The sequence below is a fragment of the Arachis ipaensis genome, chromosome B4 (genome assembly GCF_059453495.1).
Source record: "Arachis ipaensis isolate K30076 ecotype BB chromosome B4, ASM5945349v1, whole genome shotgun sequence".
Classification (NCBI taxonomy): Eukaryota; Viridiplantae; Streptophyta; class Magnoliopsida; order Fabales; family Fabaceae; genus Arachis; species Arachis ipaensis.
The window spans coordinates 142,512,431-142,535,591 of NC_142439.1; the positions used below are offsets into that span (position 1 = coordinate 142,512,431).

The following is a 23,161-nucleotide window of genomic DNA, read 5'->3' on the forward strand; positions in this document are numbered from 1 at the left end:
AGTAACCGTCCCGGACGAGCTTTCGGGCTAAGGTCTTCCCTCCGATGTGATGGCCATAACACCCCTCATGGACTTCGCTTAACACGTAGTCTGTTTGGTCGGAGCGTAGGCACTTCAATAGAGGTTGGTTGAGCCCTTTCTTGAACAGCTGGCCTTGTATTATTGTATACTTGGAGGCTTCTCTTCTTAGCACCTTTGTCGTCTTTTCGTCATTAGGGAGTTTACCGTCTTCAATGAAATCAGTGATCGGGTCTATCCATGAGGGGTCTGCTTGGGTTAAATGCAAAGTCACTGTTGGTTCTTTTACCAAACCTTGAATGAGAGATTGGTTACCTGTTCCTGGCTTCGTGCTTGCCAGCTTTGATAGGAGATCAGCCCGTGTGTTCCTCTCCCTCGGAACGTGCTGCACCGTGACCTCGTCGAACTCCTCACTTAGCTTCTTGACCCTTTCCAAGTATTTCTGCAGCAGTGAGTCCCTGGCTTGATACGTTCCATTAACCTACGATGTGACAATCTGAGAGTCACTATATACTTTAACTCTGGTGGCCCCAACTTCCCTCGCCAATTGCAGGCCGTCAAGAAGAGCCTCGTATTCTGCTTGATTATTGGACACCGGAAAGTCGAACTTGATCGATTGCTCGTATACGACTCCCGTTGGGCTTTCTAGAATGACTCCTGCTCCTCCGAACGTTTGGTTGGAGGCTCCGTCCACATGGAGCTTCCACCGTGTGTTCGGTGTATCGGGAGTGTTTCCCATCACTTCGACCAGAAAATCAGCCATTGCTTGGGCCTTGATTGCATGTCTGGGCTCGTACTGCAAGTCATACTGAGACAGTTCGATTGCGCAGGTCATCATTCTGCCCGCCAGGTCGGGCTTTTGTAGCACTTGACGGATTGCTTGGTCCGTCCTAACGATTATCTGGTGTCCTTGGAAGTACTGTCACAACCTACGAGAGGAGGTCAGGAGAGCGTATGCCAGCTTTTCCAACTTACTGTACCTCAGCTCTGTGCCCTGCAACACCTTGCTCACAAAGTAGACTGATTGCTGTATTTTTCCTTCTTCTCGTACCAGGACAGTTGCCAAGGCTTCATCAGTTACGACTATGTATAGATATAGTGCTTCATAGTCTTTGGGTTTCCTGAGGACAGGGGGTGTCGACAGTATCTTCTTGAAATTGTGGAAAGCCTCCTCACATGCTGGGGTCCATTCGAACGCAATCCCCTTTTTCATCAAGTTAAAGAACAGGAGCGCCTTTGCTACCGACGCACCGAGAAATCGTGATAGGGCAGTAAGTCTTCCCGCTAACCTTTGTACATCCTTGACGCACCCTGAGCTGTTCATTTGCAGGATTACTTCACATTTCTTCGGGTTGGCTTCCACTCCTCTTTGGGTTATCATAAAACCCAAGAACTTCCCGGCTTCCATAGCGAAGTCACACTTAAGAGGATTAAGCCTCATGTTGTGCCGCTGAAGAGATGCAAACATGGTCTCCAGATCCCTGATGAGGTCCTCAGCCTGGGTGGTCTTTATTAAGATGTCGTCTATATACACTTCCACCATCCTGCCAATGAGACTGCTAAATACCTTGTTCATCAGCCTCTGATATGTTGCTCCTGCATTTTTCAGTCCGAAAGGCATCACCTAATAGTAGTACGTACCCCCTGGCGTTATGAACGCCATCTTCTCCTTGTCTGGCCGGTGCATTGGAATCTGGTTGTAGCCAGAATATGCATCCATGAAACTCAGAAAACGATATCCCGTGGCCGCGTCTACAAGAGCATCAAGGTTAGGAAGGGGGAAGGAATCCTTGGGGCATGCCTTGTTGAGATCAGAATAGTCCACGCACATTCTCCACTTTCCATTGGCTTTCTTAACTAGGACTATGTTTGATAGCCAGGTCGAGTGGTCCAGTTCTCGGATGAACCCCGCTTCTAGCAGACTGGCCGTTTGCCTGGCCACCTCGTTAGCTCTTTCCTGGGACATTTCCTCCTCCTCCTCTGTGCCACCGGCTTAGCTTCTGCCCTGACGGGCAGGTGGTGTGACATAAATCGGGGATCAATTTATGGCATGTTGGCCGGTATCCAGGCGAACAGATTGCCGTTTGCTCGAATCATTTTCACCAGTGGTCCTTTCAAGTCATGAGGGAGGTTCCTGTTCACGAAGGTGAACTTTTCTTCCGAGTCGCCGACCCTGAACTTCTCAATATCTCCTTCGGGTTCTGGTCTGGCTCTGTCTTCGACCCTTGCGTCCAGGTCGGCTAGGAAGACCCCGGCTGCCTCTTTGGACTTTTTCCTCAGGAAAAGACTGGCGTTGTCACAAGCAACCGCTATTTCCAAATCTCCTCTGATGGATCCAACCGACCCATCATCAGCAACAAACTTCATTACCAATAGCTTAGTACAAACCACAGCTCCGAACTCATTGATGGTTTTTCTTCCTAAGATGAGATTATAGGCGGTGGAGTCCCTGCCATGACCGATCTCTTTCCTTTACCCCCTCCTATAGAGACTGGGAGGGAAACTATTCCATCAGGCTTAACGAAGTTATCACCTAAGCCGACCACACCGTGTTGGTGGGCTCTCAGGTTGGTGTCTCGTAGGCCCAGGGCATCAAAGACGTTACGGAACATGATGTTCGAGTCGGCTCCTGTGTCTACGAGGATTCGCCTGACCAGACCAGTTCCCACCCTTGCTGTAATCACCATAGGAGGGCTCTCCGGCAAGTCGTTAAACCACTGGTCATCTGGTCCAAATGATATTGACAGGACTTTCCTGGAGGAGGACGTGGAACTGGACCACGACACAGCCAAGACTTTGGCATCCTTCCTGCATGTCGACTTCGACCTCGGAGCCACGTCTCTTCCGACTACAACGTTCACAATGGTGAGGCCGCGCTCGTTGTCCTCCTCAGGGTCTCATCTTGGCTTCACAGCGCGGCTCCTATCATCGCCAGATCGGTCATGATCTCGCCTTTTGGGCTCTCTTATAAGGTGAGAGAACTCTGCCAGCTTACCTTCCCGAATCGCCTGCTCCAGAGCATCCTTCAAGTCGAAACAATCTTAGATCTTATGGCCGAAGCCCTTGTGGTAGTCGCAATAGAGGTTTTTGTTCCCTCCAGTTCTATCCTTGAGTTGTCGGGGTTTCGATAGGATGCCCTTCTCGGCTATTTGCTGGTAGACCTCAACGATCAGGGCTGTCAAGGGAGTGTCGTTTGTAAACTTCCCTACCCGGGAGAACGAATTGAAAGCTTTAGCTGGCCCTCCGTCCTTGGGGTGCTCCTTACCCCTTTCCCCGCTACCGGGATGACAACCAGAGTTGTAGACGGGCTGCCGCTTGTTGGCTTCCACGACTTTGCTAATCTCTTCGTCATTGATATACTCCCTCGCCACATTTTGTATTTCTTGCATTGTCCACAGGGCTTGGTGGTGAGGTGTTTCCTGAAATCCTCGTTCAGTAACCCGTTCGTCAAGCATAAACTGGCCACTGAGTCGGTTAGGCCGTCAATTTCCAAGCATTCATCATTGAACCTGTCCAGGTAGTTCCTGGTCAGTTTCCCACTCCTCTGCGTCACTCCTAACAAGTTGATGGGGTGCTTAGCTTTAGCGATACGCGTGGTAAACTGGGCCAGGAAGGCGCAGGCTATGTCCGCAAAGGTTGTCACCGAGCCTTGGGGGAGAGCGTTGAACCAGCGAATTGCCGGCCCCGCTAGGGTCACGGGGAAGGCGCGACACCTCACTTTATCACCCACCCCTTCCAAATTCATCCTGGCCTCGAAGGCCGTTAGATGTTCTTGGGGGTCTTGGGTCCTATCATACCTCATGTTCGTTGCCTTATCAAAGTGCTTCGGTAGCCAGACCTCGAGGTTGGAATGGTGAAAAGGGGTTGCCCCCATGATTACGGGTTGTCGCCTTCTTTTTGGTCTTTCTCTGCTGTCTTCTCGGTTTTCCTCCATTGTATTTCTTGTCGGAGGTCGGGTGTAAATTACGGGATCTCGCTGTCTTCTTGGCACTTCCCTACTCTCTCCTTGGCTCTCTGATTCTGATCGGGGGTCCGGGGTACGTCTGGAGCGACTTCTTCGGGGGCTTCTCCCTCTCCTTTGAGGAGTTGGGGAACGATCTTGCCTCGGAGCCGGCTGGTAGCGCTTCCTGCTTGCCAGTTCTCGCTCCAAGTTCTGTACCCTGTGACGTAGCTCTTGCATTATTCTGGCGCTATCACTCCCCATTCCTCCAAAAGGGTCGCCTCTCCTAGGAACGCGAGGGGAGCTCAGTTCGCCGCGGGGAGGTGATGGGGGGGGGGGGATCTCGTGCGTTCGCGGAAGGAAGCCACGGAGGCTACCCTACCGCTTCGGGGGACCATTTTCTCCCCGCGCTGCTCGCCTCCGTCATCTGCCTCCACAGGTCCCAGCAGAAAGTCCATTTAGTGTTGGAGTGTTGGAGTGCTTTTTACAGGTGCTCACCTTCTGCTCTTTCATTGTCAAAGTATATTTCATTCCGACGAAAGATTTACAGCTACTCATCGACGGACGAGTTATACAGCAGCCAACCTACATAAAAATACGTAGTATATGATACATAACATTTTTTATATAATTCCGGGGTTGTTACGTTCTTGATTATTAAGTTTGTTTTATGTGGCCACGGATAGAAAATTTGAAATATGATAGTGTAAAAGTAACTTTGTCAGTCAAATACTCAAATGTGAAAGAAAAGATTATAAGTTCCAAATAAGTGTGCCAAATGATTTTGATATTGAATGAGAATAAATAATGCGTTAGTCACGTTGGATCTTATATATATAGTCAATGTCTTTTAACAAATCATAATCTAAAGTCTAAATAAACAAATCACTTTACGTACTTATCAACTATTCACTTCCCTAATTGTGATTCAGTTCCGTTCCTTATTCTAATGAGAGAATATTTTTTCTTACCAAATAATGATGAGTGAAATAAGTAGGGAAGATTATGGTTGATTTTGATTGGCGTATATGTTGTTCATGTTTTCTCAAGTTTTGTGGATTAATTCATACTCAATCTTTCTAAGAAATTCAAATGCGATGCTAATTACTATGAATTCAGCTGCAAATATAGCTAGGTTGCATGTACCAAAAAGAAATTAAAAAAATAACGTACATCATTTGAAATTATTGGGGCTTATTAATTTTGGTTTCGGATAGTATCCTTTAACCGGCGGGCATAATAACGATTAATCGTCACAAATCAGAACTCTATTTAATGGTCTATAATTAGCCATTGAATTGATATATACATATAAAGCGACATTTAATTTTTCTATTAGAGATATAATTATTTATATGCTTTTTTTTATGACTTTAAATTTTTAAAAAATGTGGTATCATAATACGGACACTCATTTAAACGAACGAATGAGCTGATTTTTCGCCTAATCTAAGTTAGTTTATTTTAATCGTTATATGTATATCTAACTACTATTTATATAATTTAGAGTAAAGTACTATTTTTATCTCCAATGTTTGGAATGATTTTTAATTTGGTTTCTAACGTTTTAAACGACATATTTCAGTCCGAAAAAATTTTAAACGGTTCAATAATGTTGTCCCAACTTTAAATTTAACACGAACAATTAGCATATTGAAAATATAATAATGTTTGATTTCAGTATATAGTAAAGTTTACCCACCAACTATCACCAATGTAAAAGTTTTTCCTTTGATTAGAATACAGATATCATAAATCTAAAGAAAATGACTCTTCTAAAGCAAAACTTGAGCAAGTTGTACAAGAATCATCTGAAGCTCGCAGAACAACACGTGAACTGAGAAAACTATCATAGCATGCCGACTATGTCATGACTTGCCATGATGCATATTGTTTTGTTACTGAAGATGGAGAACCATCAACCTTTCAAGAGGCTGTTGAAAGTCCAGATTTTTCTTTATAGATGACAGCCATGCAAGAAGAAATAGAAGCACTACACAGAAACAAGATGTGGGAGCTTGTCCCACTCCCAGACAAAAGGAAAGCAATTGGTAACAAATGGATTTACAAAATACAATGTGACAATCACGACCAGATAGAACGTTATCGTACAAGACTGGTGGTGAATGAATTTGCTAAAAAAAAAGGCCCCAACAAAGATCGTGTCCAGGAATTAAAGGCTCAATTCGCTAGGGAGTTCGATATGAAAGATTTGGGACCAGCAAACAAGATTTTGGGGATGCAGATTTGTCAAGACAGAAAAGATAGGAAGATTTGACTATCCTAAGAAAATTACTTGAGGAAGGTCTTGTGGCGCTTCAACATGCAAGAGTGTAAGCCAATATCTACCTCACTTTCTGTCAATATTAAATTATCTTCTAAGTTGTGTCCTAGCAGTAAAACAGAGAAGATAGAAATATCTCGAGTACTGTATACATCTGCAGTGGAAAACCTTATGTTATTGTACGCCATAATTTGCACCAGACCAGATATCGCTCAATCTGTCGGGATGGTCAGCAGCTTCATGGCAAATCTAAGAAAAGAGTACTAGAATGCTGTGAAGAAGATCCTGAGATATATCAAAGGAACTTTTTATGTTGCTTTATGTTTTGGAGGATCTGAATTTAGCATCAAAGATTATGTTGACTCTGGTTTTGCAGGAGACTTTGACAAAAGAAAATTCACTACGTACTACGTGTTCACACTTGTAAGAGGTGCAGTAAATTGGTTATCAAAATTACAAGCAATTATAGCATTATCAACTACAAAAGCTGAATATATAGCAGTTATGCAATCTTGTAAGGAAGCAATTTGGTTGCAAAGGTTAATGGAGAAACTCGGGCACAATCAGGATATGATTCCAATATTTTGTGATAGTCAGAGTGACTTACACATCTTAAGAAATCCAGCCTTTCACTTAAGAACGAAGCACATAGGTGTTTAATATCATTTTGTTCGTGAAGTAGTGGAGGAAGGAAAAGTGGATATGCAGAAAATCCACACCAACGATAATTTTATAGATATCATGACAAAACCAATCAATACAGATAAATTTAATTGGTGCAGACCTTCTCTTGGCCTATTGAAAATATGAGTAGCATGAATACACCAAAAGAACAATTTTGAGTGGGAGATCGTGAAAAGAAGAAGTAAAATTCTTTTTTTGGTTTGAAGTCAACAAAATTAGCTAGAGGTTACAAGTGATACAAGTGGAGAATGATGACGTTTCAAGAATATTAAAGAACATTATAGAATTTAAGTTTGGTCTATAATCAAGTATGATGCAAATGGTTCTTATCAAGTTAGAAGACTCATGAAACTACTTGTAAGTTGTCCAACTTGCATAGTCAAAGTTCTAGTCAAAATTTGCAACTTGAAGATAAGTTAGCTTAGTTGTAATCTTTGACTTAGTCAAAGAATGAGTTGTTACATAAGTTGATATTTATCAACTTGTCATACAACTTGATAAAGATGAATGTGAAAGAAGACTCTAGTACACACACTTGTACAATTTATGCACAACTTGATCAACTTGTAAATTAAATGCACCTCCACAAAATACCATATATAGGGGGTTAAGGCATTTGCTAATGTATGGCATGTTTTGCATAGAATTAGTGAGGAAAACTTAGAGAGAAAAATAGTAAGGTTTCTCATATGTGTAATTTCTTTGTATGAATTTCCATAATACCTAAGAGAGTATTATAGACTTCTTTATATATTGTGAGAGATTGTAATTTACCACTTTATCATATTATTTTCACTGTTTGTCGATATTCTTGTACAGTTCTATCTATTTCTCGATCACAAATTTTAGTTATTTGTCCTTATTAACTCTGGTACCTAACATAAACACCAAACACAGCGAATTCGCTTTTGCCTTGTTGAACAAGTCCCTCACCCTTGAAGCACCTACACCAACAAACATTTCAATGAACTTTGAACCTGATAGAGAAAAGAATGGAACACCAACTTCTCCTGCAATTGCTTTAGCCAGCAATGTCTTCCCTGTCCTTGGTGGCCCTACCAAAAGGACCCCTTTCGGAATCTTCGCTCCCACAGCTGAGAACTTCTCTGGTGTCTTCAAGAACTCCACAACCTCCTGGAAATCTTGCTTGGCTTCATCAACTCCGGTTACATCCTCAAATGTCACTCCTGTGTTTAGTTCCATCTCAAACTTTGCCTTATTTCTGAAGTAAACATGGAATAAAAGTGTATCGTGTAGTTATGCTGATCATATCATATTCCAAAATTCATGTAGTTATGATGAATATCTTATCATATGCTAAAAAATTAATGCAGTTATGATGAATATCAAAGTGACATGTATTTTTATGCAAAGTATATACATATATCATATCTTAAGGTAAAATTCATATAGTTATGGACCTTTTATATATAACTATAAACATCATATCATACACTATAAATCATATAATATCTATGCTAAAATCCATAGCTTCCTAGTCCAAAAGGCAAGTTGGGGCCAGCAGGATTATTTAAAGAACTCCTCAAGAGTAGACTACCAAGCAATATCAAGGGAAATGCAAAATTTCCCAAGAAATCAAATATTGCAGACCAACCAACTTACATCTATAGGGTGAGTAGCAAAGTCAACATTTTCTTCCTTCATTTTCCTCAGCAACTTCTGAGGCAACCCTGGTAACTAAACCTTGACCCTTTGGATTTTCTCCAATGCTGGATTGTATATCTTAGCAATAACAATAGTTTCATTCTCAAACAGGTCAACTTTCTTCACAGCACCTTTATCCAAGTACTGCAAGAACTTTGAGTATGTTAACCTAGTTGAGGTTGAAGATTTAGGGCTATCTGGTTCTGCAGCACTTGCTGGTTTGGCAGAAGATAAAGATAGCTCCAGCCATGTTGGAGGTAATCCAATAACTGATGGTTTTAACAGCTTCCTCTTGCTGAGTTTGGTTTCTAACAAAGGTTGTAATGGACATGTGTTGTTCTCTCTGTTCTTTTTTCTATTTCTTTTCTATAGTATTTTTAGTCATACATATATAACTATAAATTTTAAATTATATATTATTTTGTAATTTTTTTCAGAAACAATGAGAGTTTTAAATATCAATTATGGATCCACACTTTTTATTAATAAAGATTTTGGAAAAGTACGGGAATTAAAAAAAAAGTATCTATTTAAATATTTGTCTTACGAGATCTGTCTTTGTCTGCGAGAATTATTGGTCGCAACTTTCAGATGACATTCTGCATATATATCAAAGGCATTTGAACATAAATGGTATAGTTTTATTATTTTATTTGTGTATTTCATAACTTCAAAATAATATTCTATAATTAGATATAGTTTGTTGACCTACTTTTTTTATAGTAAAGTATTGTTTTTGTCCCCAACGTTTGAGGTAAATTCTAAAGTTGTCCCTAACATTTCAATCGTCCTATTTAAGTCCCTAACGTTTCAAAATTGACTCAATGTTATCCTGCCATTAAGGATCCATTAACAGAATTGACGGCGGGACAAAATTGAGACGATTTTGAAACGTTAGGGACTTAAATAGGACGAAAACGTTAAGGACAAAAACGATACATAAAAATAAATTTTAATTTTATCTTTCAATAATATTAATTTTTTACTGTACATAATATTTAATTATTTTTTAATTACATCTAATTAAATTATACTTAATCACATTACTTTCATTTTAAATAAATTTATTTTTTTAATAATTTTAAAAAATTTTGATACATTAAAGATAAAAAGTATAATATATATTTTATTGTATATATATATTTTTTTTCTTTTCTGTAAGTTTATATACTAGTTATTTTATAAACATTTTATGATAATCTTTAAATAAAATTACTATATCATTAAACTAAAAATATTTTTATTAAAAATATTTTAGATATAAATAAAATATTAAATATTTTTTATATATCGTACAGGTATATATACTAATTTTATATTTATAACTGATTTTGATGTATAATTAGTATGATTGTTATTTTAATTTCACCATTACCATAATTATTACTTCTTTTTCAGATTAAACTAATTAAAGAGCAAGGTTATAATACACTAAATATGCTGGCGTCTAATGGTGGCTGGCTACGTAAACAAAACGTTATTTTATTACACATATATACGTGGCACTTAATCTATACTTGGTCCACATGATCATCATGAGCACTATATAATATATAGCATAAACCATATTTTTCAGAATGTTATTGATGAAAGTATTATTATTTATTAGGAACATGTCAATGAACTTAATGAGATATCCACCCAACTATATCAAAACAAAAAACGTGACGAGTTTCAATAACACAAGCATCGAGCTCATAGTAGGCTTGTAGCTATCTACCCCCAAATTTCACAAATTATATATTAGCTAACACGTAAGACGTAACCATATATATCAGCAGATATTTTTTTTTTTTTCTATTTTTTTTAACATTTTGTTGGCTAGTAATATCTTACCACTTAATAATAATAATAATAATAATAATAATAATACCAACACTGCTGAGTTCTCACTACAACTACTAGTGCCTATATAAATAATGTCGTAAGAGAAGAACAAATAACAGAAGATTTAGAATTCTTTCAATATCTTTTGCCTCAATAAACAAGAATCAATGGAAGAAGGCATGCATAAAGATGACAAGATTAGTACACTCAACAAACCACTTATTATTGTTGAAAAAGAAGAAGATGGGGACATAAGCCAAAATTCTGGTAATGATGAGGAACATGGCAATGGCCATGGACATGGCACCGCGTCGTTCGTCAACACTTGCTTCAATGGGGTCAATGCTTTGTCGGGTATATTATTCATTCTTTCACCCTCTTTTCGTTCTTTGTTCTATCACAATCATCATCATTAATTACTATTATTGGTACCTTACTTTTGATCTGGATATTATGTTTGTTTTGTTTTGCATAAATTCATGTAGAACTTAGTACTGAGAATGAATGCAATCATTAATCTTCTATTATTCGCTCTTAGTTATAGTTTTTACTTTTTAAGAACTCTACTTGGCTTATTGGTCTTAACTTATTAGTTTATTTAAATAAATATTTAAGGTTTGAATTTTATTTTATATATGTAATAATTTGCCGAATCAAAAAACATTGTAAAAAATTAAAAAATGTTATTATAAAATTATTGTTAATTAATTCATTTATTTTCGTTGAAATTACAGTTGAAATTTTAAAAACATATATCTTTTATTAAAAAAAACAAATATGCCGTACAAGACGGAATCGTTTTTTGAACTCAAATTTGATTAAATAATAAATGACTGCTAGAGTTTTATTTTAAGTAATTGCTACAATATTTAAAAAGTAATGTCTAATTTATTTAAAAAAATAAAAATTAATATTTAATTTAAAAATATAAAAATAAATAATTATTAATATTTAAAATTTATTTAAAATAATAAATTAGATAAAAATTAGATATTAATTTATAAACATCATAAAATTAGGTTTTTATCTTATAATGATTGTTATAGTGTCTAAAAAAATGTCTGATTTATTAAAAAATTAAAAAATTAATATTTAATTTAAAAATATAAAAATAAATAATTTTTAAAAATTTAAAATTTATTAAAAAATAAATTAAATAAAATTTAAATACCAACACATAAATATCATAGAATTAACGAGTAAAGATCATTTTTGTCCGCAAAGAGTAAGTTCTATATTTGTCTCTAACGTTTAAATTGTTCGATTTATATCCCTAATATTTATAAAAGTAATTCAATGTTATTCTGCCATCAATTATACTAACAAATCAGATTGTATTTTTTAATTATTCTTACTTGGATATATTCATTCTTAATTAGGTCTCACTTGGATGTGTTTGATTTCAATATTGTACCCACTAATTATGTTTAATTAGGTTCAATTATGTCCCTAGAAAAATAAATTATGTAAATATTGTAGGACTTAGTTTCAATTTTTGATGAACTATTTTTCGGAATGAATTATCGGTTCTGTCTCAGACATTTGTATTTTAACTTCAAAAAGAGATTTTCAAAACTCAAACTAAAGCTCATAACGTGTGATTGATGGCAAGGTAACATCGAATTACTTTGGAAAAGTATAGGTAAACAATGAAAATATTAAACAATGTAAATAATAGATATATCGGATGTTCATTTTACTAGTGTACGGATGATTATTTTAATATTAAAATTTAGAGGGTTAATTTGGAGGTGTAGTGTGATTTTATTTGATTGGTGGTTATTCATATTGTTCAACAAAGTCATTGTCCTCCTAGCATTCCCCAATTACTTTTACAAATATTAAAGATACAAAAGGACAATTTAAATATTAGGGATACAAATAAGACTTATTCCAAACATTAGGGATAAAAATGATATTTTACCCACCATAAATTTTCTCTCTCTTTTATTTTTGTGACATTAATTAATTAAATATAATATATGGTGTGAGGAAGTCTAGAATTTTCAAAGGATATATTGGTCCCCATTGAGTAGAGGATAATGTGTGTGGGTGGCAGTGGTGAATGAAGCCTCATCTCGATCTCATTGCACTTTTTAACTTGTCCTGAAAATTCAATAAGCATCCAGCTAGCTGCAACATTTTTGTGTTTTTTCTTTTGGATCTTTCTCTATGAAGGAATCTTTTTAGTTTAGCTGACTATTCATTTTTATATGTTCATTGTTCCCATAGACCGTAAAATTCGGTAGAAGCAATTAATTGGGAGGATCTGTTGCGACTTGCTAGTATTTATTTGGTACTTTAATTAATATATAGTGTGTCTCAGTCAATATATCCTTTGATATGATTCCAACCACATTCTTTTTATATCTTTTATTTCTAAGATACTTATCATTTAAAAGCAAAATCAACAAGGATTATAAAAAAAGTAAAGTTTAAATTTTATTTTATTTTAATTTTGTTTTAAAAATATTTTATTTATATCAAATATATAATTAATTTTTTAAAAATTTATGATCAATTCAATAATAATTTTATAAGGACAACATTCAATAAAAATAAGTTAAGTATAAAATTATGTCATTAAATTTTTTGAAAATTTAACTGCTGAAGTATATTTGATGTAAATAAAAAATTTTAGAGACAAAACTAAAACAAAATAAAATTTAGAGATATTTTAAAAATTTTTGATAAATTAAAAAAAATGATTTATCCAAAAATATATAAAAGCAAAATCAATGAGGCTCTAAAATGTTTGCATTATACTAGAAAAATAGTTAACTGAATTTTATGGGGTTCCACTATGGATTAATGTGTATTAATGAACTTGTTATAATTCAATTATGATTTGGTTTGATAAACTTGTGTGTTTGTATTTAAAACTCCTCATTTTATCTGTTAAATAAAAAATATGTATTTATGATTTTAACTTTGAAAATTTATGGGTACTAGAAGGATTTATAAAATTATTTTAAAACTAAATTGTGTTTTTTATGTTAATTAAAAGGTTTAATATAATTATATATTAATGAATATATATTTATTTTTATTTTTATTATATTCATGTGTATTAAAATTATTTTAAATATTAAAAATAATTTTATTAAAGATAATTTTTATAATTTATACTTATTTACAATTATTTTTATTTTATTTTAATAAATATAATTATTAAAACTTTTAAAAACAATCTTTATTAAACTGCTTCTTGAAAAAATAAAAAAAAAATTATTAAATCGATCGATTTAATAAATACTAACAAGTAACAACTAAGGCCAATGAGTAATAGCTCAAATGGCATAGTCTCTCCATACTTAATTAAGAGGTTGCGGGTTCGAGTCTCCTATCTTTGGTTAAAAAAAAAATAATAATAATAATAATAAAAAACAAGTAACAACTAAGAGTAACAGATTTCTTAGAATACAACAATAGTTAATTTTTTACTATTGATTTTATACCCTTGTTTTTAGCATAGATGTATAGAAGTGGCTGATTTTTTTTTATATGAAAATTATTGTTGTATTATTCTTAGTTATGAGAAGTGGTGTGTTTTAATTTAGTATAAAAGTAATTATAAATTAAAGGATCTAATTTGTGTTTTAAAATTAAAAAATTAAAGTTTATAAATTAAAAGATCAAATTTGTATAAATTTAAAAATCAGAGAATTTATTTTGTGTAAATTCATACATAAAATGGTCAGTTTGTGTTTTAAAAATTTTTAAAAATATTAAAGTTCACAAATTAAAAAATTAAATTTGTGTAAGTTTACAAATAAAAAAATTGGTTTTATATTTTAAAATTAAAAAAAAATTAAACTTCATAAATTGAAAATCAAATTTATGATCTTCATATAAAAAAAATAAACCAAATTTTATATATTATTAAAAAATATTATTATAAATTCAATATCAAAATTAAAAAGCTATATAGAAGTCTAACATCAATTGTCTAAATTCAGTTATTAAAATGCACTTTTTATACTATTCATCATCAGAAGTTTGATAAAAATTCTCTTGTTCATGAATAGTAATGTAGGCCATACACTTTTCTAATTCCCATATGTACTTATTATAGAAAATCGTGTGGTCTATAGAGTAATGATTAAGACTTAATTATCATGTGGCAACACTCCATGGACACCACAATGGACCCCTACTATTTATTTAATGGCACCACCAAAAGTGAGAACTGACCCACACTCCAATACCATATTTTTGGGAATGATTATTATTTTCCACGAGTCACACACTATGAAGTTAGACACTCAGCTTAATTAGGCTAATTTTTTTTTATATTGGAAGAGTGTGTGAGTTGTGCTTGGTTATGGTGTATACAAGTGTTAGACACAAATGTGGGACAGGGAGAAATCGGACCGTCCGAATTCTTTGTAAAAAAATTCGTTAATCACAAATCGGACCGTCCGATTAGTTTTTGTTTTTTTTTTATTTATTTAACATGAAATCGGACCCTCCGTTTACAGTTTTTTTTTTTTTTAAAAAAAAAAAAACTGAAAACGGACCCTCAGTTTTCCATTTGTGTTTTTTTTAATTTTTCCTTTAAAACAAAACGGACCCTCCGTTTTTAGTTTTTTTTTTTTTTTTTAAATCAAAACGGACCGTCCGAATTTTATAAAAAAATTATTTTTTTGTAGATCTCCTCTAATCGGACCGTCCGAGTTCCTTATTCCAAATCGCTCGGTCCGATTTTAGCCTCCTGACACCACATGCATGAAAAGCACCCCTATTCTCCATAATGCTGTTACACCCCAACCCTTCCCCCATATTAAAAATAAAAAGCGGCTTAATTACCGTATATACCATATTTTTATATTTTATAAAATTTTAAAATTCATCATATATCTGTGACCATACATAATGACTCATCTAAATATGTGTATTTCTTTTACGCTAAGCTTGTGGAATAAATAGAATACAGATATCATAAATGCCGAGTGTTACTATGTGTTAAGTATGCTGTTTAAACTTTAAAATTTAATAATAGCACATGAGTTGGTCAAATAATATATATTATATAATAAAAATTTAGGTATAATTAATTTTATATAAAAATTAATAATTTAATTAATTTGTTTAAATTTTTATTTAACAAATCTTAATTATTAATTTTATACAAAATTAATTGTATTTGAATTTTTATCTTATTATATTCTATATAGGATTCAATGTGAAATTGGTCCCCTGAATCCCAGTTTAAACCTTTATTTTATTATTATATAGCATAAAAACAGCAATAGAAAACGGCATTATCCAAGTTGGTTCATACTTCTGCTTTCTCCAAACAACACGTCACATGCTTTGACTAATTGAAATTAAAGTTCATGGGTAAATGTACCTTCCAGTCTGTTGATATAAAATATTGAATTAAAAATAGTTTAAATAAATAAAATAATAAATTTAAGTTTAATATATTATTAGTATAAAATAATTATATATATATTAATTATATAATATTATATTAATAAAAATTATCTTTTATATTAATTATGTAAATAATTATCTAAAAAATAAATATAATTATACAATTATAAAATATTTTATACTATACACATTAAAATTAAATTTATAAAATAATTTAATTTTTTATTATTTTTGTTTATTATATTTTTTTAAAAAGTAATGATTATATTCTGATATATTTTGTTATAATTGTGATAAATATATTAAAATTGAGTATTAAAATTAATTATTAATATAAAATATATAATAAAATATAAAATATATTAATAAATTAAATTTTATATATATTTAAATTCTAATACACATTAACTAATTTTAATGTGTAAATAATATTTTTAATTTTGTTGTTACTATCAATAAAATAAATAATAAAAATATTACACGTATTCTGTTGGTATTCCAAACAAAATACCTTCAATATGGATATGTTCAAAAGAACAAAATATGTGTATTAATATTTTTGATAATGAAATAAGACTATATTTGCAGTATCATTTGAATATGTAAAATTAATATAATTTATTATGATTTAAATGATATTGGTTTGATTTTTATTTTTCAATCTAATTTAATTTTATTCAAAGAATTATAATTTGTATTTTATCGATTTAATTTATTAAGATAAAGAGACTCGAATTTGTAATCTTTTAAGTTAATATGAAGAGACTACGCTATTTGAACTATAATTTATTGGCCTAATTCACACACCATTAATTGATGTTAACCTAAGATTAAAATTTTAAAATTACTATATAGTATAGTAGCAAAAACTAAAATTATATAGCCACGCCATAAACGTTTTCAACGGAAACTAACTTCTGTATGGAGACTAACGAGTGTGTGTTAGTTCCTTGCAGTTTCCTACAAAAAACTATAAAAGAAACGTGTGTGTTTATATATAACACTAGCAGCTAGAGGAACATAGTTTCTTAGGTATATCCAGAATCTAGGACCCAAAACCTGTTAGATTTCCAAACTCTGTTCCTTTTTTCTGTTGTGTTTACAATAATGACGGAAAAACCGGACATTGATTCATCCTTGAGTGTCCCTTTGCTAACTGAGTTCAATAAGGGAGCCATAGATGAGGAGAAGCTCATAGACCCTCATCACTCTTCTACCAATACAAAGCCTGCTTCTTTCTTTCACACCACCCTAAATGGACTCAATGCTATCTCAGGTTTTCTTCTTTATGATTCTCATTGTATAAGTGTTTGATTTTTGGAGCCACCATTTTGTAATTACTACATGTTAATTACAATTTACTATGTCCACCATGTGTTTGTGTTTGTGTGTGTGTGTGTGTTTTTTGTTTTAATTTTAAAAGTCGATTATGTTTGTTGACACTTATATGCTGGCTATTATCTTTAATTTTTCTGGTTGTGTAATATAAATGTCTATTTTTTCTGTTGGGATAGAAACTTATACGATGCCATAACGTGTTTTTGTTTGTTTCAGGTGTTGGGATACTCTCAGTTCCATATGCTCTAGCATCTGGAGGGTGGTTAAGCTTAACTCTTCTATTTGCTATTGCCATGGCAGCATTTTATGCAGGTGTGTTGATTAAGAAATGCATGGACAAGAATTCGAACATTAGAACCTACCCTGATATTGGGGAGCTTGCATTTGGTAAAATAGGAAGACTAATCGTGTCGGTGTCAATGTACATGGAACTCTACTTAGTCTCAATAGGGTTCTTGATTCTTGAGGGTGATAACTTGAATGAGCTTTTCCCTAACGTTGAGCTCGAATTGGTGGCTGGTTTAACAATTAGTGGGAAGCAATTCTTTGTGATTTTGGTTGCTCTTATAATCTTGCCTACTGTTTGGTTGGATGATATGAACATGCTCTCTTATGTATCTGCAAGTGGTGTGTTTGCCTCTGCTATTATCATCATTTCGATATCTTGGACTGCGACAATTGGCGGAGTTGGTTTTAGTCACAAGGGAACTCTTCTGAATTTGAGTGGAATCCCCACATCTGTTAGCTTGTATGCATTTTGTTATTGTGCTCACCCTGTCTTCCCTACATTGTACAATTCAATGAGGAACAAACACCAGTTCTCTAATGTGAGTCCTCTGCATCTTTTGAGCTTGTTTTGCATATGATCTGTTTCTTTAGTCCATATGTAGAAAAATTACACTCATTCATAGAAGGAGTATATAACTCAGACTAGTGTATATCCTCATCATTTCTAACAAGAACACGTAGTAAAGATCAGAGATCCGAAAGGCAAAATATTGTTGATAAAAAGTATACATCATGCAGGACTAGCTAATGTAAAATTTTCACACAAGAGGAGTTGTTTTTGTTTCTCATCAAATTTGGTTTTTTTTCTTTACATTGCAGGTTCTATTTGTGTGCTTTTTTTTAACCACAGCTGGTTATGCTTCCATGGCTATAATCGGATACCTCATGTTCGGTCCAAACGTTCAATCACAAGTAACATTGAACCTGCCAATAGACAAATTAAGCTCAAGAGTAGCAATATACACAACATTGGTCAATCCAATATCGAAGTATGCTTTGATGACAACACCTATCACCAATGCTTTGAAAAATTTGCTTCCAAGAAAGTACAAGAATAGATTCACCAAAATTTTGGTCAGCACTATGATGGTAACCAGCACTGTCATTATTGCCTTGACTGTGCCTTTATTTGGGGAACTAATGTCTCTGGTTGGAGCATTTCTAAGTGTCACAGCTTCAATTCTTCTTCCATGCTCATGCTACTTGAAGATTTCAGGAAAATACAGGATTTTGGGGTGTGAAACAATAGCCATAGTGGCTATAATTGTAGCAGCTGTGGTAATTGGAATAGCTGGAACATATACCTCACTCATGGATATTGTGCACCATTTTAATATCTAGTCCTTTATTCCTTTTATTTTTTTTTTTGTAAAATATATTGGCAGGGACCAAAATCATGGTAAAGTAAGATTTGGTGTAGTTTAGTGGATCAATTTTGTAGATGTCCTAACTTGTAAGGATCATGAGTGAATAGGCGCTAGTACATAAGCTGTTCCATTTTTATGTACCTCTAATCATGAGTGGTAAATTTTACTATGATATTATGATAACATAAATGTTTTAAGTATTTAGAAAACATTGCATTCTAATCACATGAACTTGATAAAAATTCAAAGAAGCCATGCCATTTTTTTTACTTTCTAGAATCATTCTTCTACAATACTAAGAGAGCATATATATATTTATGCAGAAAGCTATATCAGTTTCCATTTAAGAGAGAGAGAGAGAGAGAGAGAGAGAGAGAGAGAGAGAGAGAGAGAGAGTTGAAAATATGAGATTGTACTCAAAATGTATGAAAAGAAAAAATTGTGCCAACTAACAGGAAACTACCTGTTGATTCATCAAATTAACTCAAGCACCCTATAAAATAAACTAACTATATATAACTATATACACTGTACAATTCTAGTCCTTACTTACAACACAAAGCTATATGATTAAGCTTCAATGAGCTCCCTGATGGGTGTTCTATTTGTCTTGATTGAAGAAATATCAGTGTATTCTGACAAGATTGCTCTGAATTCATCTCCACTAAGAGTTTCCTTCTCAAGAAGCACATCCACCAACTTATCAATTGCATCTCTGTTGTTCCTTATGTGATTCCTTGCAATCTCATATGCTGTCTCTATGATCTGCTTCACTGACTGATCAATGTCCTCAGCTAGTTTCTCTGACATTGAGTTCCTTGCCATCATCCTTAACACAACATCACCACTTTGTGCTGAAGGATCAGTTAATGTCCATGGTCCAATCTCTGACATGCCATACCTTGTTACCATCTGTTTCAAAGGAGAGTCATTTATCAGCAGAATGCATTTTCATACTGTTGCATCATTAGTTGTTAATATAAGAGTTTGATATTGTAATCCAATAAGATGTTTGCATCAATAAGACTTTTATAATGATGGTTGACTCGATTACTTTTGTTGAGATAGCAATACAAGATTGGATGTCTTTATAAAATTCTTTAACACCTGATATGAACCCTTAGGTCTTATTTGGTGTTATATGTATATATAACACCTATTTTTAGATGTTCAAATAACAGAGATCATAAGATTGACTTGTTAGCGTAAGCAATCCAAGTCAAGTAAAGCTTGATTATGTTATCAATAAAAAACTTTTCACATGCCATCTTGTTATCATCCCAAACTCAAGCATTCAAATCCAAAATCCCAAAAAGAAGAGTTACCTGTCTTGCTATTTGGGTGATCTGTTGCAAGTCCCCAGCAGCACCAGTGGTTATCTCAGCTTCACCAAATATAACTTCCTCTGCTGCTCTACCTCCTAAGCCTCCAACTATTCTTGCAAGCAGTTGCTGCTTAGAGATAAGATCTGGATCTTCACCTGGCAAGAACCATGTCAATCCCCGGGCTTGGCCTCTCGGCACTAGAGTCACTTTCTGCACTGGATCATGCCCTGGGGTCAATGTCCTGCAAAATATAAACTCAAAATTTAAGACTTCAAAGGGATCCAAGTTTAGTGAACAATAGAGTTATAGTAACAATATGAAGCAATTGGCAATTTTCACTATAGCTCTAAAACCATAAGCCTATTTTGAACTTGAGCATTTGGAAGTTTCTCTATCAATCTACTATGAACAAGTATTTGATGTACTTACGCGCAAACAGCATGTCCAACTTCATGGTAAGCCACAAGAATTTTGTTCTTGCCATCAGTCATTTTGGTTCCTTCCATGCCTGCCACGATCCTATCGATGGACTCATCGATCTCTTTCATCGTGATCTCTTCCTTTCCCCTGCGACCGGCTAGAATAGCAGCTTCATTCATGAGGTTTGCTAGGTCTGCACCACTGAATCCTGGAGTTCTCATGGCAATGACACTAAGAGAGACATCCTTAGCAAGCTTCTTGTTGTTGCTATGAACTTTCAAGATTTCTTCCCTCCCTCTTATATCAGGATATCCAACACTAACCTATAGACAAAATAAAAATAAACATTAATGACGTGTTTCTTGACACGGATTCAACTTCAATTATAGATAGAAATTATTTCATGCTTATGAAACACAAAATTTTATTACCTGCCTATCAAACCTGCCAGGTCTAAGCAATGCAGAATCAAGAATCTCAGGTCTGTTGGTGGCAGCAATGACAATAACACCAGTGTTTCCGGTGAATCCGTCCATTTCAGTGAGTAATTGATTCAGTGTTTGCTCTCTTTCATCATTCCCTCCACCAATGCCAGTACCTCTCTGCCTCCCTACAGCATCTAACTCATCAATGAACACCAAACACGGCGAATTCGCTTTTGCCTTGTTGAACAAGTCCCTCACCCTTGAAGCACCTACACCAACAAACATCTCAATGAACTCTGAACCTGATAGAGAAAAGAATGGAACACCAGCTTCTCCTGCAATTGCTTTAGCCAGCAATGTCTTCCCTGTCCCTGGTGGCCCTACCAAAAGGACCCCTTTCGGAATCTTCGCTCCCACGGCCGAGAACTTCTCTGGTGTCTTCAAGAACTCCACAATCTCCTGGAAATCTTGCTTGGCTTCATCAACTCCGGCTACATCCTCAAATGTCACTCCTGTGTTTGGTTCCATCTCAAACTTTGCCTTACTTCTGAAGTAAACATGGAATAAAAGTGTATCATGTAGTTATGCTGATCATATCATATTTTAAAATTCATATAGTTATGGTGAATATCCTATCATATGCTAAAATTAACGCAGTTATGATGAATATCAAAGTGACATTTATTTTGATGCAGAGTATATCATATATCATATCTTAAGGTAAAATTCATATAGTTATGGACCGTTTACATATAACTATAAACATCATATCATACACTATAAATCATATATAATGTCATATGCTAAAATCCATACCTTCCTAGTCCAAAAGGCAAGTTGGGGCCAGCAGGATTATTTGAAGAACTCCTCAAGAGTAGACTACCAAGCAATATCAAGGGAAATGCAAAGTTTCCCAAGAAATCAAATATTGCAGGCCACCAACTTACATCCATAGGGTGAGCAGCAAAGTCAACATTTTTCTCCTCCATTTTCCTCAGCAACTCTTGAGGCAACCCTGGTAACTGAACCTTGACCCTTTGGATTTTCTCCAATGCTGGATTGTATATCTCAGCAATAGCAACAGTTCCATTCTCAAACAGGTCAACTTTCTTCACAGCACCTTCATCCAAGTACTGCAAGAACTTTGAGTATGTTAACCTAGTTGAGGTTGAAGATTCAGGGCTATCTGGTTCTGCAGCATTTGCTGGTTTGGCAGAAGATAAAGATAGCCCCAGCCATGTTGGAGTTAATCCAATAACAGATGATTGTAACAACTTCCTCTTGCTGAGTTTGGTTTCTAACAAAGGTTGTGATGGACATGTGTTGTTCTCTTTGTTCTTTTTCCTTTCTTGAGGCTTGTATACTAAAGTTGGAGAAACTGAGAGAGATAATAGAGCAGAAGACATTTTCGCCAACACTACAAAATTTGCTTGAATATTCAATAAAAGGGTCTTTCTTATAGTATTGTGTTGCACTCTCTGATTTCCTCAGTGGATTAACCAGTTTGAATAGTTTGATCTGGAGGTCAGTGGTAATAAATAAAGTTTGTTTTAAAAAGAGAGAAAATGGGAAGGTTCTAGCAGTTTCAACATGGAATTTTCATTTGAGTTGGAGGATTTTGTGTTATATTTGTCTTGTTTTTCATTCAGGAAGGGTCTTCTATGTTCTGTTCTTTGGCCCTTTTGTTTTCCTTTGCATGCTTAGAACAGAGATGCTAAAAAGTGCAAAAAAAGAGTGTGACTGTAGAAGATATATTGTGGCATATAAAAACATAATCTCAAGTCACAGCCACACACTTGGAAGAAGTTGAAGTGGTAACAGTGGATTGTTTAGACTGCATCAAAATGTCGCCACCTTATTAAATGTTTATATTTTTAAGTTTGACTTATAGAATATGGATGTGACTTGGGCTTTTCTAGAGGAATATTTATGTTAATAAAAAAAATATTGGAATGCTGCTATATTAGTTTATTCTCCCAATTTATGCCTTTAATGGAATTTCCTTGGAAAAAAAACAACAAAATTTCAGCGTCTGCATTATAACTTTAATTTTTCATGGTGTTTTCTTTTTCTTGATTAATCTATGGATAATTGAATATAGAATTGTGAATTAGCTTAGAAGTTCATATCCAAAAGACCAAGACTTAAGAAAATCAATATATTTAAATAAAATAAAGTAGAGTTGCCATTAAAAATTAAAT

At 34.1% G+C, this 23,161-nt stretch overlaps 2 protein-coding genes across 3 annotated transcripts; one reads left to right on the top strand and one right to left on the bottom strand.

Annotated features, from left to right (window-relative positions):
- The first annotated feature begins 10,485 nt into the window (after positions 1–10,485).
- LOC107635333 (amino acid transporter AVT1I) lies at positions 10,486–18,999 on the top strand. 2 transcript variants are annotated; one of them, XM_016338794.3, is made up of 3 exons: positions 10,486–10,772; positions 17,352–17,962; positions 18,243–18,999. In XM_016338794.3, the coding sequence occupies exons 1-3, from the start codon at positions 10,586–10,588 to the stop codon at positions 18,762–18,764; spliced, it is 1,320 nt and encodes a 439-aa protein (XP_016194280.1). In that variant the 5' UTR covers positions 10,486–10,585; the 3' UTR covers positions 18,765–18,999. The 2 variants fall into 2 exon arrangements, with proteins under 2 accessions (XP_016194280.1, XP_016194281.1); XM_016338795.3 differs by lacking the exon at positions 10,486–10,772 and adding an exon at positions 16,682–17,073.
- A 187-nt stretch (positions 19,000–19,186) lies between these two features.
- Positions 19,187–22,789, bottom strand: FTSH6 (FTSH protease 6). Its single transcript, XM_016338796.3, has 5 exons — positions 21,777–22,789; positions 20,967–21,507; positions 20,545–20,858; positions 20,116–20,356; positions 19,187–19,702 (listed from the first exon to the last, which is right to left on the bottom strand). The coding sequence occupies exons 1-5, from the start codon at positions 22,364–22,366 to the stop codon at positions 19,361–19,363; spliced, it is 2,028 nt and encodes a 675-aa protein (XP_016194282.1). The 5' UTR covers positions 22,367–22,789; the 3' UTR covers positions 19,187–19,360.
- Positions 22,790–23,161: the final 372 nt, after the last annotated feature.

Excerpts from the sequence above, each read along its gene's own strand:
- LOC107635333 (XM_016338794.3), top strand. The coding sequence starts at position 10,586 with ATGGAAGAAGGCATGCATAAAGATGACAAGATTAGTACACTCAACAAA. Across the intron at positions 10,773-17,351 it reads TGGGGTCAATGCTTTGTCGG|GTGTTGGGATACTCTCAGTT; the intron begins GTATATTATTCA and ends TGTTTGTTTCAG. Across the intron at positions 17,963-18,242 it reads ACAAACACCAGTTCTCTAAT|GTTCTATTTGTGTGCTTTTT; the intron begins GTGAGTCCTCTG and ends TTTACATTGCAG.
- FTSH6 (XM_016338796.3), bottom strand. The coding sequence starts at position 22,366 with ATGTCTTCTGCTCTATTATCTCTCTCAGTTTCTCCAACTTTAGTATAC. Across the intron at positions 20,357-20,544 it reads GTTGGACATGCTGTTTGCGC|GACATTGACCCCAGGGCATG; the intron begins GTAAGTACATCA and ends TATATTTTGCAG. Across the intron at positions 19,703-20,115 it reads TCACCCAAATAGCAAGACAG|ATGGTAACAAGGTATGGCAT; the intron begins GTAACTCTTCTT and ends CCTTTGAAACAG.